Source organism: Antechinus flavipes, chromosome 1 (assembly GCF_016432865.1).
Source record: "Antechinus flavipes isolate AdamAnt ecotype Samford, QLD, Australia chromosome 1, AdamAnt_v2, whole genome shotgun sequence".
In the NCBI taxonomy this organism is placed as follows: domain Eukaryota; kingdom Metazoa; phylum Chordata; class Mammalia; order Dasyuromorphia; family Dasyuridae; genus Antechinus; species Antechinus flavipes.
In genome coordinates, this window is record NC_067398.1 from 615,618,501 (window position 1) to 615,633,390 (window position 14,890).

Below are 14,890 nucleotides of genomic sequence, written 5' to 3' on the forward strand. Positions count from 1 at the left end.
ATTAGGTTTATATCCTAAAGAGAACAAAGAAAGAGGAAAAGAATGCATGTATACAAAAATAGTTATAGCAGCATTTTGTGTGTATGTGTATGTGTGTGTGTGTGTGTGTGTGTGTGTGTGTGTGTGTGTGTAAAGAATCAGTGACTAAGGGGATGTTCAAGAGACATAATTAAATAGCTGAACAACAACAACAAAATGTACTAAACAGTGCTATAAGTACTAGGGATAAAAATATAAAAAAAGAATAACAGTCTAAAGAAGTATAGAATGGGTATATCAGGGTATGAAATTTGAGATGCAAGAAGTCAATCCTTGATACTACTTAAAAGGAAGAGTTTATAATTACTCTCCAATCAGAAGGGGAGAGAGGTACTAATGTGATGAGAGTAACAAGACTGATGGGTCTTGCAAGATGATGAGATTTCGCAATGAAAATTTTTCTGGGAAACTGAGAAATCAAAGAAATCCAAAACGAGCATCCTATTATCAGAGGACTGATAATGATCTATTTGAATTCTGATGGAGAAATGATAGATTCAAGATGTACAATGAAACATATTTTTGGAGTATCATGGGAATTGGTTTTGCTTGCTAAGGCATATTTATTACAAGGATATTGTTTTTCTTTTCTCTTTTAAGTCAGCAATAGGTGGAAGAAAAATTAATCAGTATTCATTATTTGAAATATATATGTATATATATATACATATATATTTAAAAGTAGAAAAAAACATTCCAATGTGCCCCATCTACCTTTTTTCTCTTCTCTTTCTGCAAGATTACTCTATTTAAAAATGTCCAGGAAGCGTCTTACTGGGCAGCCATTTTCATTTAAGCAGAATCTGAGTGATTATCCTTCATGTAACATCTGTGGGGGGAAAATGAAGAAAGAACCTGAGAATTAGCAAGTAGCATCTAATTTACATTTTTTCCCAACTGGTGTGGAAAAACAGGCTTAAGAGAAATAGCATTAAAAGAAAGACACCAGGCAGGCAAGATAGGGTCCTTCATCTAAAATATGTAACTGAAATTACAGAGTAATTACAGAATATTTACATAGGGTGGTACTTACTTTTCTTCTTAAATAGCTGGAGTGAAAGCATGAACCTTGTCATTTTTAAACTCCATGATTTTCCTAAATATTCACCACAGTAAACAGCCATAATTAAGATTCATCACCCGTAATCAGATTCCAAATTATTTTGTGAATACATTATTTATGCCAATGAACCTTCCCCCATCCTCCAGTCAGTCTTTATACCAGTGGAAGTTTCACAATAAGGCTTTTAAACAAATACTGCTCTCTCACAGTATCCATATGTCCAAGATATCAATTTGGACTTTCTTTGATCCATTAACTGTTTTAATCACGTACATTCAGAACACTTAAACAAATGTGCTGTCTGAAGGTAGAAGTACTCCAAGCGCCCTCTCGCTGCATGCTAAGTGCTTTTCTCTGAATCAGAGCCAGAGAGCAGTCATTGGCAAAGCAACTGTTTTCATGTAGGGATTTCGTCTCCCAACCTTTGCTCACTGAAAATGAAAATCTTAAAGAATCCAACTTTCTCATTTTTCCCTCTTAAGAACTTGTAATAAAAATAGAATGCAGCAATGCTACCAAGAATGAAGAAACAAAAGAGTTTAACCATGGCAAAAAACTATAAAGTGAGTGGTGAAATGGGCTAAAAAGTCCCATTTTGGCATTAAAGAAGATATCGATAATCTGGGAAACTTAAAAGATAGTCCACTGCCTTTCCACTTCCACAAAAGAGTCTTCATTTGGAGAAGCAGCTTGTCATGTTGGAGAGAGAGTTGGCTGTGAGACAAGGTTTGGATCTATGTACTGCCCTTGACACCTATTTTCAGTTTGAGCATAGGCAAATTACAATCTTTTGGTGCCCTAGGCTAGAGCTTCTTAAACTTTTTTCATTTGTGACCTCCTTTCACTCAACAAATTTTTATGTGACCCTGTATATATAGGTATATAAAATAGGCATAAAATTAAATATTTAATGACAATAGATCATAATTTCATGATCTCCACATTCAGTTAAAGACTCCATAGGAGGTTGCAAACCACAGTTTAAGAAGCTGGGCCCTAGTCAACCCTCTAAAATTATAAATTATGCAAGAAGTGCCAGTTTCTAGCCCTATACAGATGACACAACAAAACAAAACACATTTAGTTTAATAAATGCTTCTTGATTGATGGTTTTGTTCAAATGTAATGAGGGTATCTTGTATTTTTCAAATGTTACTTTTTTTTTTTTGCAGATTCTTAAAACATGCACTCACCATCTGTCAGGCTAAAGAGAAAACTGTCTAATACACATGGATGCTTAATAAATTGGTAGACTATATCTGGGTTGCCCCTCCTATTTTGTAACTAAATGATTTTACTCTCTTCATTTGGGGCATTTTAACACTGAAAAACACAATTTGTTTAGCTTGTCAAGTGACAAACAATGCTTGTATTTAATCTTCTTAGGTCTAGCTTTTTTTTTTTGTTTGTTTGTTCGTTTGTGCAAAGCAATTTGACAAGTATTTATTAATCTATTGTTTTGGGCCTAGAACTATGATAAGATATCAACACAAATAATCATAATTACAACATTACCTGATTTGCTTTTATATTTCTATTTCTGTTTTATACCTTTTTATGAGTAGGAATTGAAGCATGATTAATTGGGAAAGTTGCTTTATGAATGGAGATCAGCAATTGTTCTGCAATTTGAGTCTTTGAGAATAGGCACCTAGATATTAATTGGCATGCTGGGGATCACTTAGGCAGTAGTGGTCAGAAGGGGAATTTGAACCCCATCTTTCCCTGCCAAAGCTTTCTCTACCACTCTGAATTTCATTTATAAATGCACAAGAGAGTTAGTATTCATAAATCAATTATGATGTATTATCAGTAAATAATTAATTTTTATGCCTATTTTATATACCTATATATACAGGGTCACAAAAATTTGGGGTGAAAGGAAGTTACAAATGAGAAAAGTTTAAGAAACCCTAGCCTAGGGCACCAACAGGTTGTAATTTGCCAATTCTACATATACTTTTATGTATATCAAGCTCCCCGGTCAGAATATGAGCTTCTTGAAGAGGACTTTTTTTTTTTTTTTCATACTCTTGCTTTGTATTCCATAAAGTGGCTGTGACATAGTAGGCACCTAATAGCATAAATGCTTGATTTTTGATATACGGGGTATCTTTCTAGGTGTGTTTCAGTTAATCCTTTTTGGTTAGACCTTAGGTATAAATAACCCAAATTTAAGCTTTGTTTAAGAGATTGTCTCTAGATTTCTACTATACCATAGAGTGATGAATATGAAAATTCATTTCAAGGGCAGGATCTCCCAAGACCTGAACCAGATAAGAGAGAATGATCTCAGAGCTGGGGACCTTTAATAAGAGATGAAGTCCTTGTTGTCTGTGCCAGGAGATTTTTGCACTAAAATTTTCTAAACTGTTTAAAAAGCTTCCATACATTGGAACCCATTTGTTAAAAATATGAAAAATGCAACACCTTCTGAGAAGATGGAAATTCACTAGCCAAATTTAAACAAAAACCTTTGCATAATTGATGGATGGGACAGAAAAATGAGTCATGATTTAGTAATGAAAGCCAGAGCTATACTTCATCCTTTTAGAACCATGTATCTCTGTAAGGAATTTTTTTTTTTTCAAATTATGATAGCCATTAAAGTCAACCAAGTATCAAAATAAAACTGAATGTGAAATCAGATTTTGAAATCACTATATTACAAAATCTTAAATCAAGACTTTCAAAAAAGAATGAACACATTCAATCACATTGCTCTCATTAAAAATACTATTAATAATAATTTTAGTGGGGGGAGAAGGGTTTAGGTTTTTTTTAACCATTAATAAATAAGAGAGTTTCTTCATCAGACTTCCTTAGAGAAATGAAATCATTCATCTAGTATCTATTTCTAATAAATAAAAATCATTATTTTAAAAGTGTTCATTTTATCCTTTTAAAAAGTATGCTTGAGAATTTGTATAGCAGTGCGCCTATATAATTTATATATAATAGGGAAAGAGATCTCCAGTTTAAGTGAATGTATATGATCAAGGTTTTTTTTTATTATTTTTTTAACTTTAGCTTTTTATTTACAAAACATATGCATGGGTAATTTTTCAGCATTGATCCTTGCAAAACCTTCTGTTCCAATTTTTCCCTTCTTTCCCTCCACCTCCTTCCCTAGATGACAGGCAGACCAATACATGTTAAATATGTTAAAATATATGTTAAATACAATATATGTATACATATTTATATAGTTTTTTTGCTGCATAAGAAAAATCGGATTTAGAAAGAAGTAAAAATAACTTGTGAAGGAAAAGAAAAATACAAGTGAACAACAAAAGGATTGGAAATGCTATACTGTGGTCCACACGCGTTTCCCATATTTCTTTTGCTGGGTGTAGCTGGTTTTCTTCTTTACTGAACAATTGGAACTGATTTGGTTCATCTTATTTTTGAAGAGAGCCACGTCCATATGATCAAGTTTTAAGGAAGCAGTAATATAGGCTTATTTTCTAAAAGTACAAACCCTTCTCTAATTGTATCAAAAAGATACAATATGATTGGGCAAGAAAATAAATTAGTCATGCCTCTTCGGACTTTAAATTGCTAAACCGTGAAGAACTCCCAGAAATCGAGGCTCAGCAGTTATAGAGAGAGACCTCCCTCCCCGCTCTTGCTTGTCCCGTTCCTCCCGATCCCGACTCTCCCATCTCCTCTGGAGAATAGGACTTTTCTCTCTCCGCCTTTCCCCTATCAGTAGTGACATCTAGGTAGGAAAGTCTAGTAGCTGAGCGGAAGATTGCAAATCGTGGAAGAGATTGCAAACTGGAAACTGCTGCAGCGGAGGAGAAAGAACGGGATTCTCTTTCACCTCCTTCCCAAACACAACATCTATGTAACTTTCAAGGAGTAGGAGGCACTGGATTCAGTGAAGGTCACATTACATGCGTCGGACAGGCATGGATACAGTAACCAGAGGGAGGGAGCAGCTTTAAGGATTGTGATCCCCGACAATTGAGAGACACAGCCTGGAGATTAAACAAAGCAATACTCTGGATAGAAGTGCTACATTCAAGGGAAGTTGCATAAAGATTCTACGAAAGAGAGAGAAAGCATTTCCCAAATCCTGTCTTATCAGGATTTGTGAGTTGCCAGGCGCCTCACTACATTATATTTTATGTTTGAGCACAAACATGGATGATGGATGTGTACTAGATTTTTTGGGGAAATGTTTTTTAACTGTTGCTTATAATTATGCCATTTTAGTAAATAATTTTGCTAAGAACTAGTTGATTCTACTGGATTGACTATTAATGGGAAGTTGGAAGCTCATGAGCTTTAAGAATAGGATTATAGTCCCATAGGATGACCCTCTAGAACCCGAGATAGCAACTGCTCTTTAGAGACATAATCCATTAGGAGAGTAGTTCACTTATAAGTAAATAAATATGCATGTAGGTATGCATATATATGTAGATAGATCATACATACTCCAAATTTTTACTGATATAAATGAAAAAGTTGCAAAATACTCATTTATAATACTTCCTTGGACTTAAGAAGAGAAATTTGTGATGTAAGTCTTCTTACTGTCCAGGATCATTTATAGATTTTGATATATATTTATATGTGATTTATACATCATAGATTTTTTGGGGACTGTTTCTTATTATTTTATATTTGTTGTCACTCAATCATTGTTCAACTTTTCATGACTTCATTTGGGTTTTTTTTTTTTTTTTTTGTCAAAGACACTGGAGTGGTTTGCTATTTCCTTCTCCAACTCATTTTGCAGATGAGTAAATTTGAGTTAATTGACTTGTCTAGGGTATCATAATTTAAGTAAGTGACTGAGGCCAAATTTGAACTCAGGAAAATAAATCTTTCTGACTCTAGGTCTAGTGCTCTATCCACTGTGCCAATTAGTGCAGGTAAAGTTATAACAACCACAAGAAAAAGAAGAATATCAGGTCACAATCAAAGCCCAGACCCACTGGTCCTAGTGTTTTTCTTTATGTAGTCTCAGATAGACCATATTTGGTGGTTTAAGGAAGGTTAATTGATATTCTTAACTATGATCAGGTCAGGCCACATTTATAGGAATGTTTGCGGTTCTAGACACTGGATTTTAGGAAGGAAATAGAAAAAATGGAACATGTTAGAATCAATCAGAATTATGAGAAGAGTAGAAACCCTATATGAATCACTTGTAGGAAATAGGAATATTAAGATTAATGAGAGGGAACAAATATTTATTAAGCACTGGTGCCAGGTATGAGATATAAACCTTTTGGACTCAGAAAGGGGTGAAGTTAAAAGCCTGTTTTATTTACATTCTTGCAAGAAGAGGATATGTGTTCTTGTGAAATTCAAGGGACACACATACACTCACAAAAGTTGAGTGATCCTTTTTATCCTATTCCCCAGTGTAGGCCCCTCTCTCCATTCCCCATTGGCTGGGTGCAACAGATTTACATGTTTCTCTGCCCCACCTTCTTCAAGTTACACCTTGGTATCTTCCCTCTCCCAACACATACATTGCATGACTATTAAAACGAGCTTTAGTTCCTCCTGGGAGAAGTTAATACTTATAAGCTAATTGTGTATGAGCACTTCAAGCAAAGCTTATCCTTTACCTTACTTAACTATCACCTAACCTTGAACAGGACAGAACCAGTTACATTACATTTTATCTAGTGCTTCTACTAAATGCTACTCTGAATTTATGGAAACAAAATCTTCATTATATTTCTCACCAGATGCTTTACAAATATTGTCTCAGACGAAAAAAAAGTCTAATAGCTTACATGTTGGGTTCCTAGGCTTTGCCTCTGGGATCACTTCCAATCCTGAGGAACTGCACTTCTGAGATATATGTATCAATTATATCTTATGAACTAGTGTGACCCACCAGAGGTGTGCTGAAGCCAGCAATAGTGAGAGTGGATTGTTAAATTTACAGTGTGAGCATTTATACTTTGGGAATTAATTAGGGAATTAAGAGTTTGATTTACTGTTTGATTAATGTTGATTGTCTGAAAGATAAATGTTGATGTCTTAAGAAAGCATGGGAAAATGTTAACAAAGCAGATTAAACTTAAAGATGTCTCATGAATATTTTTCTTTTTTAAAAAATAGTATTTTATTTTTCCAAATACATCCAAATACATTCACTTTGCAAAACCTTGAGTTCCAAATTTTTGTCCCTCTCCTTCCCTTCCTCTCTTCCCAAGAAAGCAAGCAATCCAATATAGGTAAAACGAGCAATTCTAGACATATTTTCAAACATATCATGCTGCACAAAAATATCAGCTCAAAAGAGAAAAAATACAAGGAAAAAAAGCAAGCAAACAAACAACCAAAAAAAAAAAAAAAAAACAGGCTGAAAATACTGCTTTGATCCACATTCAGTTTCCATTATTCTTTCTCTGGATGTGGATGGTTCTCTCCATTACAATTGCTTTGAATTACCACCTTGTTGAAAAGAGCCAAGCCCATAACAATTGATCACCAACCTTGTTGTTGCTGTGTACAATATTCTCCTGGTTTTGCTTACTTCATTCAGCATCAAGTCTTTCCAGGTCTTTCTGAAATCAGCCTGCTCATTATTTCTTACAGAACAATAATATTCCATTAAAGTCATATACCATGAATGTTACGGAATATTATTGTTCTGTAAGAAATGACCAGCAGGATGAATACAGAGAGGCTTGGAGAGACTTATATGAACTGATGCTAAGTGAAATGAGCAGAACCAGGAGATCATTATATACTTCGACAATGATACTGTATGAAAATGTATTCTGATGGAAGTGCATTTCTTTGACAAAGAGACCTAACTCAGTTTCAATTGATCAATGATGGACAGAAGCAGCTACACCCAAAGAAAGAACACTGGGAAATGAATGTAAACTATTTGCATTTCTGTTTTTCTTCCCGTGTTATTTTTACTTTCTGAATCCAATTCTCCCTATGCAACAAGAGAACTGTTCAGTTCTGCATATATATATATTGTATCTAGGATATACTGTGACATATTTAACACATATAGGACGGCTTGCCATCTAGGGGAGGGGGTGGAGGGAGGGAAAAAATTGGAACAGAAATGAGTGCAAGGGATAATGTTGTAAAAATTACCCTGGCATGGGTTCTGTCAATAAAAAGTAATTATAAATAAATAAATAAAGTCATATACCATAACTTGTTCAGCTATTTCTTAACTGATGGCATGCAATCAATTTCCAGTTCCTTGTCATGACAAAAAGGGCTACTACAAACATTTTTGTACATGTGGGTTCTTTTTCCTCTTTTATGATTTCTTTGGGATATAGACCCAGTACAGACACTGGATCTTAGGGTGTGTATTGTTTTATAGCCCAAATAGCTCTCCAGAATGGCTAAATCCATTCACAGTTCCACCAATAATGCATTAGTATTTGTTTTCCCACATGCCCTCCAACATTTATCATTATCCTTTTCTGTCATCTTAGTCTGAGAGCTGTGAAATGCTATCTCAGGGTTGTCTTAATTTGCATTTGTTTAATCAATAGTAATTTACAGCATTTTTTTCATGACTAGAAATGGCTTTAATTTCTTCACCTGAAAATTGTTGGTTCATATCCTTTGACCATTTATCAACTGGGGAATGGCTTGTATCATGCATGTCATTTCACAGTCATTTGTTATGCATTTACCAGCACACCCCAGCAAATGACAACTGAAATCTAGAAACATTAATCTGAACTGAGTTTTCATTTCCTTTCTTGTGATGACAGTGTTAGGACCCTGGATATTTTAGAATCAGATGGAATCAGGATCAGCAAAAGTCCTTGATCTTTATTCTTTGTGGACATGAATGGAAGGGTGATATGAAGTGAGAGGAGTCACAACACGAATCCACCAGGAGTGATTCTGGTTCTCTCACTCCACCCCCTAAATCCTCCACCCAATCTCCTATACAACAGATTAAACTTGCAGAGTAGTGGGCAGCACCATTCTTTCTCCAAGCATATACTAATAAAGTATTGTCCAATTGGTAATTAGCCTTAAGTGCTTGGATCTCAGTGCATCTGCTCAGTTTCAGCCCATTACATTTCCTCATACTTAAAGGTATCAGGACTGTTACAACAGTTGTGAAATCACTAAGTTCCAGTTTCTGCACACTTCCTAGTGGAGGTGCTAACAAGCAACAAAGGAAAGAGAATAGGGAGAATGGAAGGGAAGGGAGGAGGGGAGGAAAGCAAGAAAGCAAATAAGCAAGCAAGAAAGAAAGGAAAAGAAAGGAAAGAGGGAAAAGGAAGGAAAGAAAAAGGAAGAGAAATGTAAGAGTTTTGAATGATCCAAGACTAAAGGGTGGCAGAATTTTAGGAAGGCACAATGATAATTTCATCCTGAATATTAAAGGATTAACATTATTTACTGAAATGGTGTGATGAAAAAGATGTGAGAAAAAGCTGAGAACTCTGAAAGGCAGTGTTTAAAATACAAAGTATTTATTAAAGTCAGAATCCCAAGGATTCTTTTTTTCATCTGAATTCATAGAATCACACATTAAGAGTTCTAGAGCTTCATTCACTCATTTGATAAATGAGGAAACTGAAATCTAGAGTCAGTCTTAAATTTCAGTGTTATTAAGCAGAAGAGCAAGGACTTAAAAGTAGATGCCTGCTAGGTGGCACAGCGGCTTAAATGTTTAATTTGGAGTCAGATAAGAGTTTGAATTCTGCTTCAGGCACATCTTCCCTTGTTAGATTGTGAGCTCTTGAAGGTAGGGATTGTTTTGTTTCTTCTCTTCCCTTCCTTCATTTCTTCCTATAGGAATGTATGTGTGCTCTTGTCTTTCCCAGACCTGTTAACAATGGGTTTTATAATTTTTAGTTCTTTGCTCTTCTGTATTTTAATTCTTTATTTTTGATATCAGGTCAGATAGTGAGAAATAATCAGGCAAACATTTTCCCCTTCTGGTTTCTTTCCTTTTTATTCTGGATTGCTTTTTTGTTGCATGAAAATTAATAATCGAAATCATCTATTTTACAAAGTTTTAGACTCTCCCATCTTCCCCCTCCACTTCCCAAATGCAATAAATAGAATATCATTGAATTTTTTTAATTAAAGCTTTTTATTTTCAAAACATATGCATGGAAAATTTTTCAACATTGGCCCTTGCAAAACCTTGTGTTCCAGATTCTTCCCTTTCCTTCCACTCCCTCCCCTAAATGGTAAGTAATATATGTTTATATATATATATTAAATATATGTTAAACATATTAAATACAATATGTATTGTGTTTTTGAAAAAAAATTTGGAATATATTGGAAACTATCATATGGGATTAAGATCTAATTTATTTATTTATTTTTGCCATGCTACTTATTATTCAGTTTCCAGTTTATATTAAATAATAATTGCTTTCCTCAATGTTTTGTGATTGGGATTCATCAAACACTAAATTGATGGTTCTAATTCTTTATGGCCTATGCTGTTCTAGTCAACTTTTTAAAAAAAATTAACAAAACAGCACTAACTAGTTTGGGCAATTAGTCTTTATTGCATAATTTTGTCACTTTAAATAAAAATTATTTTTCATTTTTTTCTTCATTAATTTCTAATCCACTTTAAAAAATTTGGCCTATTTATTCCTCAATAGAATTTAAAAATTCAACAATATTTATTAAGTTCTTATTGTCAAGCAGTATCATACCTGAGAATCCAAAATAGACACTAACCCATTTGTGTCGTCAGGGAGTTTTCATTCTCCTAGAGGAATAAAGCAAGTATATCAAAAAATAAAAATAAACATAAAAGACAATTGGAGAGAACAGGGCTTGGACAACCACAAATCTTGGAAAGTTTCACAAAGAAAGTAGTCCGCAAGCTAAGTCTTGAAGATAAGAATTCTGAGAATGAGATTTGAGGAGGAAGTGTGTTACATATCTATAAGCTTTTTCATCTCAGAATGTTTTTTTTTCTATTTGAATCTTTAGCACTTTATAAATGAAAGAAATCTTAACTTCTATGATATTGTTTGTCCTTCATTTTTGAAGAGGATCAATAACTTCACAGAGTAATGTCTTAATTTGAGTTTGAATTTGATTTAAGCAAGTCAGAGTTGCACAAAGTTATCAGCCTCACTGTCCACTAAAGTCATGGAAATCCAGGAGAAGACAAAGTAAGCATGATGGCTCTGGATGCAGAGGATGACATTTCTCTGTCTAACCAAGCTCTGAGCAATTCACAGAGCCCGTTTCAGACATTTTCACGGTCTTTGGAACAAACTATTATCAGGCCATGCTGCCTGGAAGTCTTCACAGGCTTGCGGTAGGCATCTCCCCAGTTCATCTATAGGTTGGAAGTCTGTCAGTTATCCTCAGCCTCATTTAGCTCCTTTGCTAACATAGATTTTACCAAGGTGTAGCCACTGCACACGCTATAGCTTCTTTTTCTTGGTCTTGCTAATATCAAGATACCTTATTTAATGTTATCACTTTCCCTCATCAATAGATCCTGTTCGACTCACTCTTTTATAAATGAAGTAATCCTTTCCAGAACAAGTGATGTGGGGTCAGATTTGTCATTTAGCTCTAGTGGCTAATTCCTGCAACTTTTTGTCTAAACTTTAAGGCATTGGGTTTTATTATTGGTTTGTTTCATTTATCTTGTTTTCCTGTAAACTTATGGGTACAACTGCTATTCCTGTTTATTGTATTCTTTATATTTCTAGCTTGAGGGACATGAGAGTAACCTCTCTCTCCACTATCCTTTTTAATAACCATTTTTATAAGATTTGCAAGATGTCCAAAAGATACATTCTCATGAGCTTTTGTTTGGTGCACTCCATATTTGATCAGGGATATGTTATCTAGAGACAGTCCAACTTTGGAGAAGACAGACTGGAAGGAGGCACCAATCAATTTACCAGCATGCCTTGCCTTTTCTTTGGAAGGAAAAAAAAAAAAAGCTGTGGAAGCAGCTTTTTCCATGTCAATTAAACATGGAAGCAGGCTGTAATATGAGAGAGAAGGCTAGGTGGAGGGAAGAGCACAGCTTTCTCTTGCTTCTTGCTTTTGGAAGGTAATTTTTTGGAAGCGTCTCCTCCAAAAAAAATTGTTTTTGAAGGAAGGCTAGAGTGAGCTTGTGTCAAAGTTGACCTCCCCAAGTCTTTCTGTCCAAAGACATGCTTATCCACATATATTAAACTATGGTCCAAAGTCCAAATCCTATTCTCCTAAGCTAGCTATTTATTTCCCGTGCTACTTTTTTTATTGTTCATCCCTTGTTTTAAATGGGCAACAATGAAGAAAATACAACCAGGATTTCATGGTCTTTTCTTATCCAAGATTTCATAATTATTGGCAATGCTTTTTCTATGTTCCATCTGGTATTATCATTTGTACATAAATGAATCATCACAAGTGGGAATGAGGTTCTCTTATATTCTGGACATGTCCCAAGACAACTGACCTCTATTGCTGTTGTAATCAGAACAAATAACTTTTTTATTTTTGAGCAAGCAATACTACTACTGTTCAGTTTTTTCTGACCTTTATTGGATTGATGATCTCTCACCTGATAGCTTCTTTATCTGAACTATGTGATTCTTTGACCCACTGATTAATCAATCAGTTAGCATGTCAAGCACTTGCTATATAATAAGCATCACTTACTTTGCTAAGTACTAGGACTACAAAGAAAAACCAAAAACAATCTCTGTCCACGAGGAACTCACATTTTAACTGAGTTGACAACACAAACATACATAGGTATTAATACATACAAGGCAGCTGTAGAGAGAAAGGCACCTTTTTAGAGAAGTAGATTATTTTCTCCAGAGTATTCAAATTCCCTCTTCAGGAAAAATTTCAACTCCATTTTTTGCATTTTGGAATATTTTATCCCAAGCTCCCTCCCCCAGCCCTTTGTTCTTAATAATAGAGTATAATCATCTTGTAACTGGTTCCTTGGTACTTAAAACTTTCTAGACGCACCTTTTCACATGTATTTTCTCTTGGAAGCTCTGGATTTTGGTTTTAATTTTTCAATTTGGAGTGTCTTTTGAGAGGTGACCTATGGACTTGTTCTATCTTCACTTTATCCTCTTGTTCTAATAGATTTGGCACATTTTTTTAAAAAAATGATTTCAAGTGTGGTATCCAGTTCTCTTTGGGAGTCTCATGCTTAAAGTATCTGTTTTCCAAATCACATGTTTTTTATATACCTCATATTACTTTTTTTACTTTCAATTTTAAAAATTCACAAATATTTCTTATAGTTTGAAATATAAAGTCTTCGTTGTGCTAGTCGTTTTAGGGAATTCTTTAGTTTTCCACCTATTTTAAAGTATTTTTCTTCCCAGTTTTATAGTTTTTAATTCCAATAATTCTTAAATTTCTTCCATTCATTCTTATAGTTATCTGTAGCCAAGATTTTTCTTCCACAAAGACAATGCCCATCAATTGGAGAAATGCTAAATTATGAAATAAGAAACAATATTGTGCTACAAGAAAAATAGTATCTTCAGAGAAACCTTGGAAGACAATAGCTAGCATTTATATAATACCTTTTTAAAGTTTATAAAGTATTTTACAAATCTCATTTTGTTCTCCTAACAATCCAGGTGTTAGATAACAGTACTTTCACTTTTAAAATTAAAGAATCAAACAGAAGTTCAGATGAGTTGCCCTCAGTTCCCCAGCTAGGTTAAGTGCCCAATTCCACATTTAAATTTAAGTCTTCTTGACTCCAAATCCAATATGTTCTTCATGGTACCATCTAGTTGCCTAAACACTGATGCCAAGTGAAGTAAGCAAAACCAAAAGAATTTCTATGATAATATGATAAAAACTCCAATAAGAAAAAAAATCAATCAAGGAAAAAAAAAAAAAAAAAGACTGATGCATAGTTTAGATACACTTGTAGACATCAATTTATAGTGGACCTATGTAGAGAGTTAGAACTCTGAAGTATACTTGAAACAAGGTGTTAACTCAGTGGAATTGATGAGACAATGGTTCTTTAGTTCACATATATACTTAGTATGGTGATGTAATGGTTCTCCAAGTTCACACATAACCAGTATGCACATAATGATGTAACTATAATAAGGTATATAAGGGAATAGAAGGACTGGAAGATATTCTTTCTTTCATCAGTCTCATGGTGGTTCTCCTTCCTTCATCACCTTTCCACCCAAAAACCAAGGCCGTGGGCTGATCCCGAGGTCCTCCAGAAAGCTAGCCTGAACATTACAGATCTAGTTGGCAGAGTAATGTAAATTCTAGGATAAAATACAAAATCTAACTTACGCTGATATTTAAAATTAAGACTGATTTACCCATCTCATTACAAAATTCCATTTATTCCCTACATACAGGTGGTTTTGTAAGCCTAGAATTCACTGATTTCTCATCTAAGAATCCTAATTTCTTTCAGGGATATTGTGCCTGATTTTTTTTAGTGTTGATCTGTTTTCTTCTATAACTACCCTGTATATACTCTTCATTTACTTTGATGTCCATGCACCTATCCTAACCACACTCAGCAAATGTAAACTACTTAAGGGCAGGGATCATTTCGTTCTGGTTTCTGTCTCCAGTGTCTGGCACAACTTAAAACATAGGTGCTTAAAGAAATATTCTCTTTCCAAGTGCTCATTTTCCTTCAATTGCTTAGTGCCATTCATTTTACTATGCCTTGAGAAAATTGTTTTAGGTGTTATTGTTTATATTGTTTCAAAATCCTTTTATAAAATTGGTTTTTTTGGTAGTAGAACCTTATTTTTGGGAGAGCTTTCTTCCTTTATTTTAGGACTTCTAGTAGTTTGTTTTTAACATCTC

At 34.3% G+C, this 14,890-nt stretch overlaps 1 protein-coding gene across 2 annotated transcripts in view; it reads right to left on the reverse strand.

Annotated features, from left to right (window-relative positions):
• Nucleotides 1-751: 751 nt before the first annotated feature.
• The window catches only part of ATAD2 (ATPase family AAA domain containing 2), an 80,192-nt gene continuing 66,053 nt past the window's right edge, over nt 752-14,890 (reverse strand). Inside the window, exon 28 of one of the 2 annotated variants that reach the window (XM_051971052.1) lies at nt 752-868. In XM_051971052.1, the coding sequence (XP_051827012.1) occupies nt 851-868 (18 nt within the window). In that variant the 3' untranslated portion in view covers nt 752-850. Of the gene's footprint in view, nt 869-9,268; nt 10,815-14,890 lie in introns of those variants that run through there. The other variant, XM_051971051.1, reaches the window with a different exon arrangement.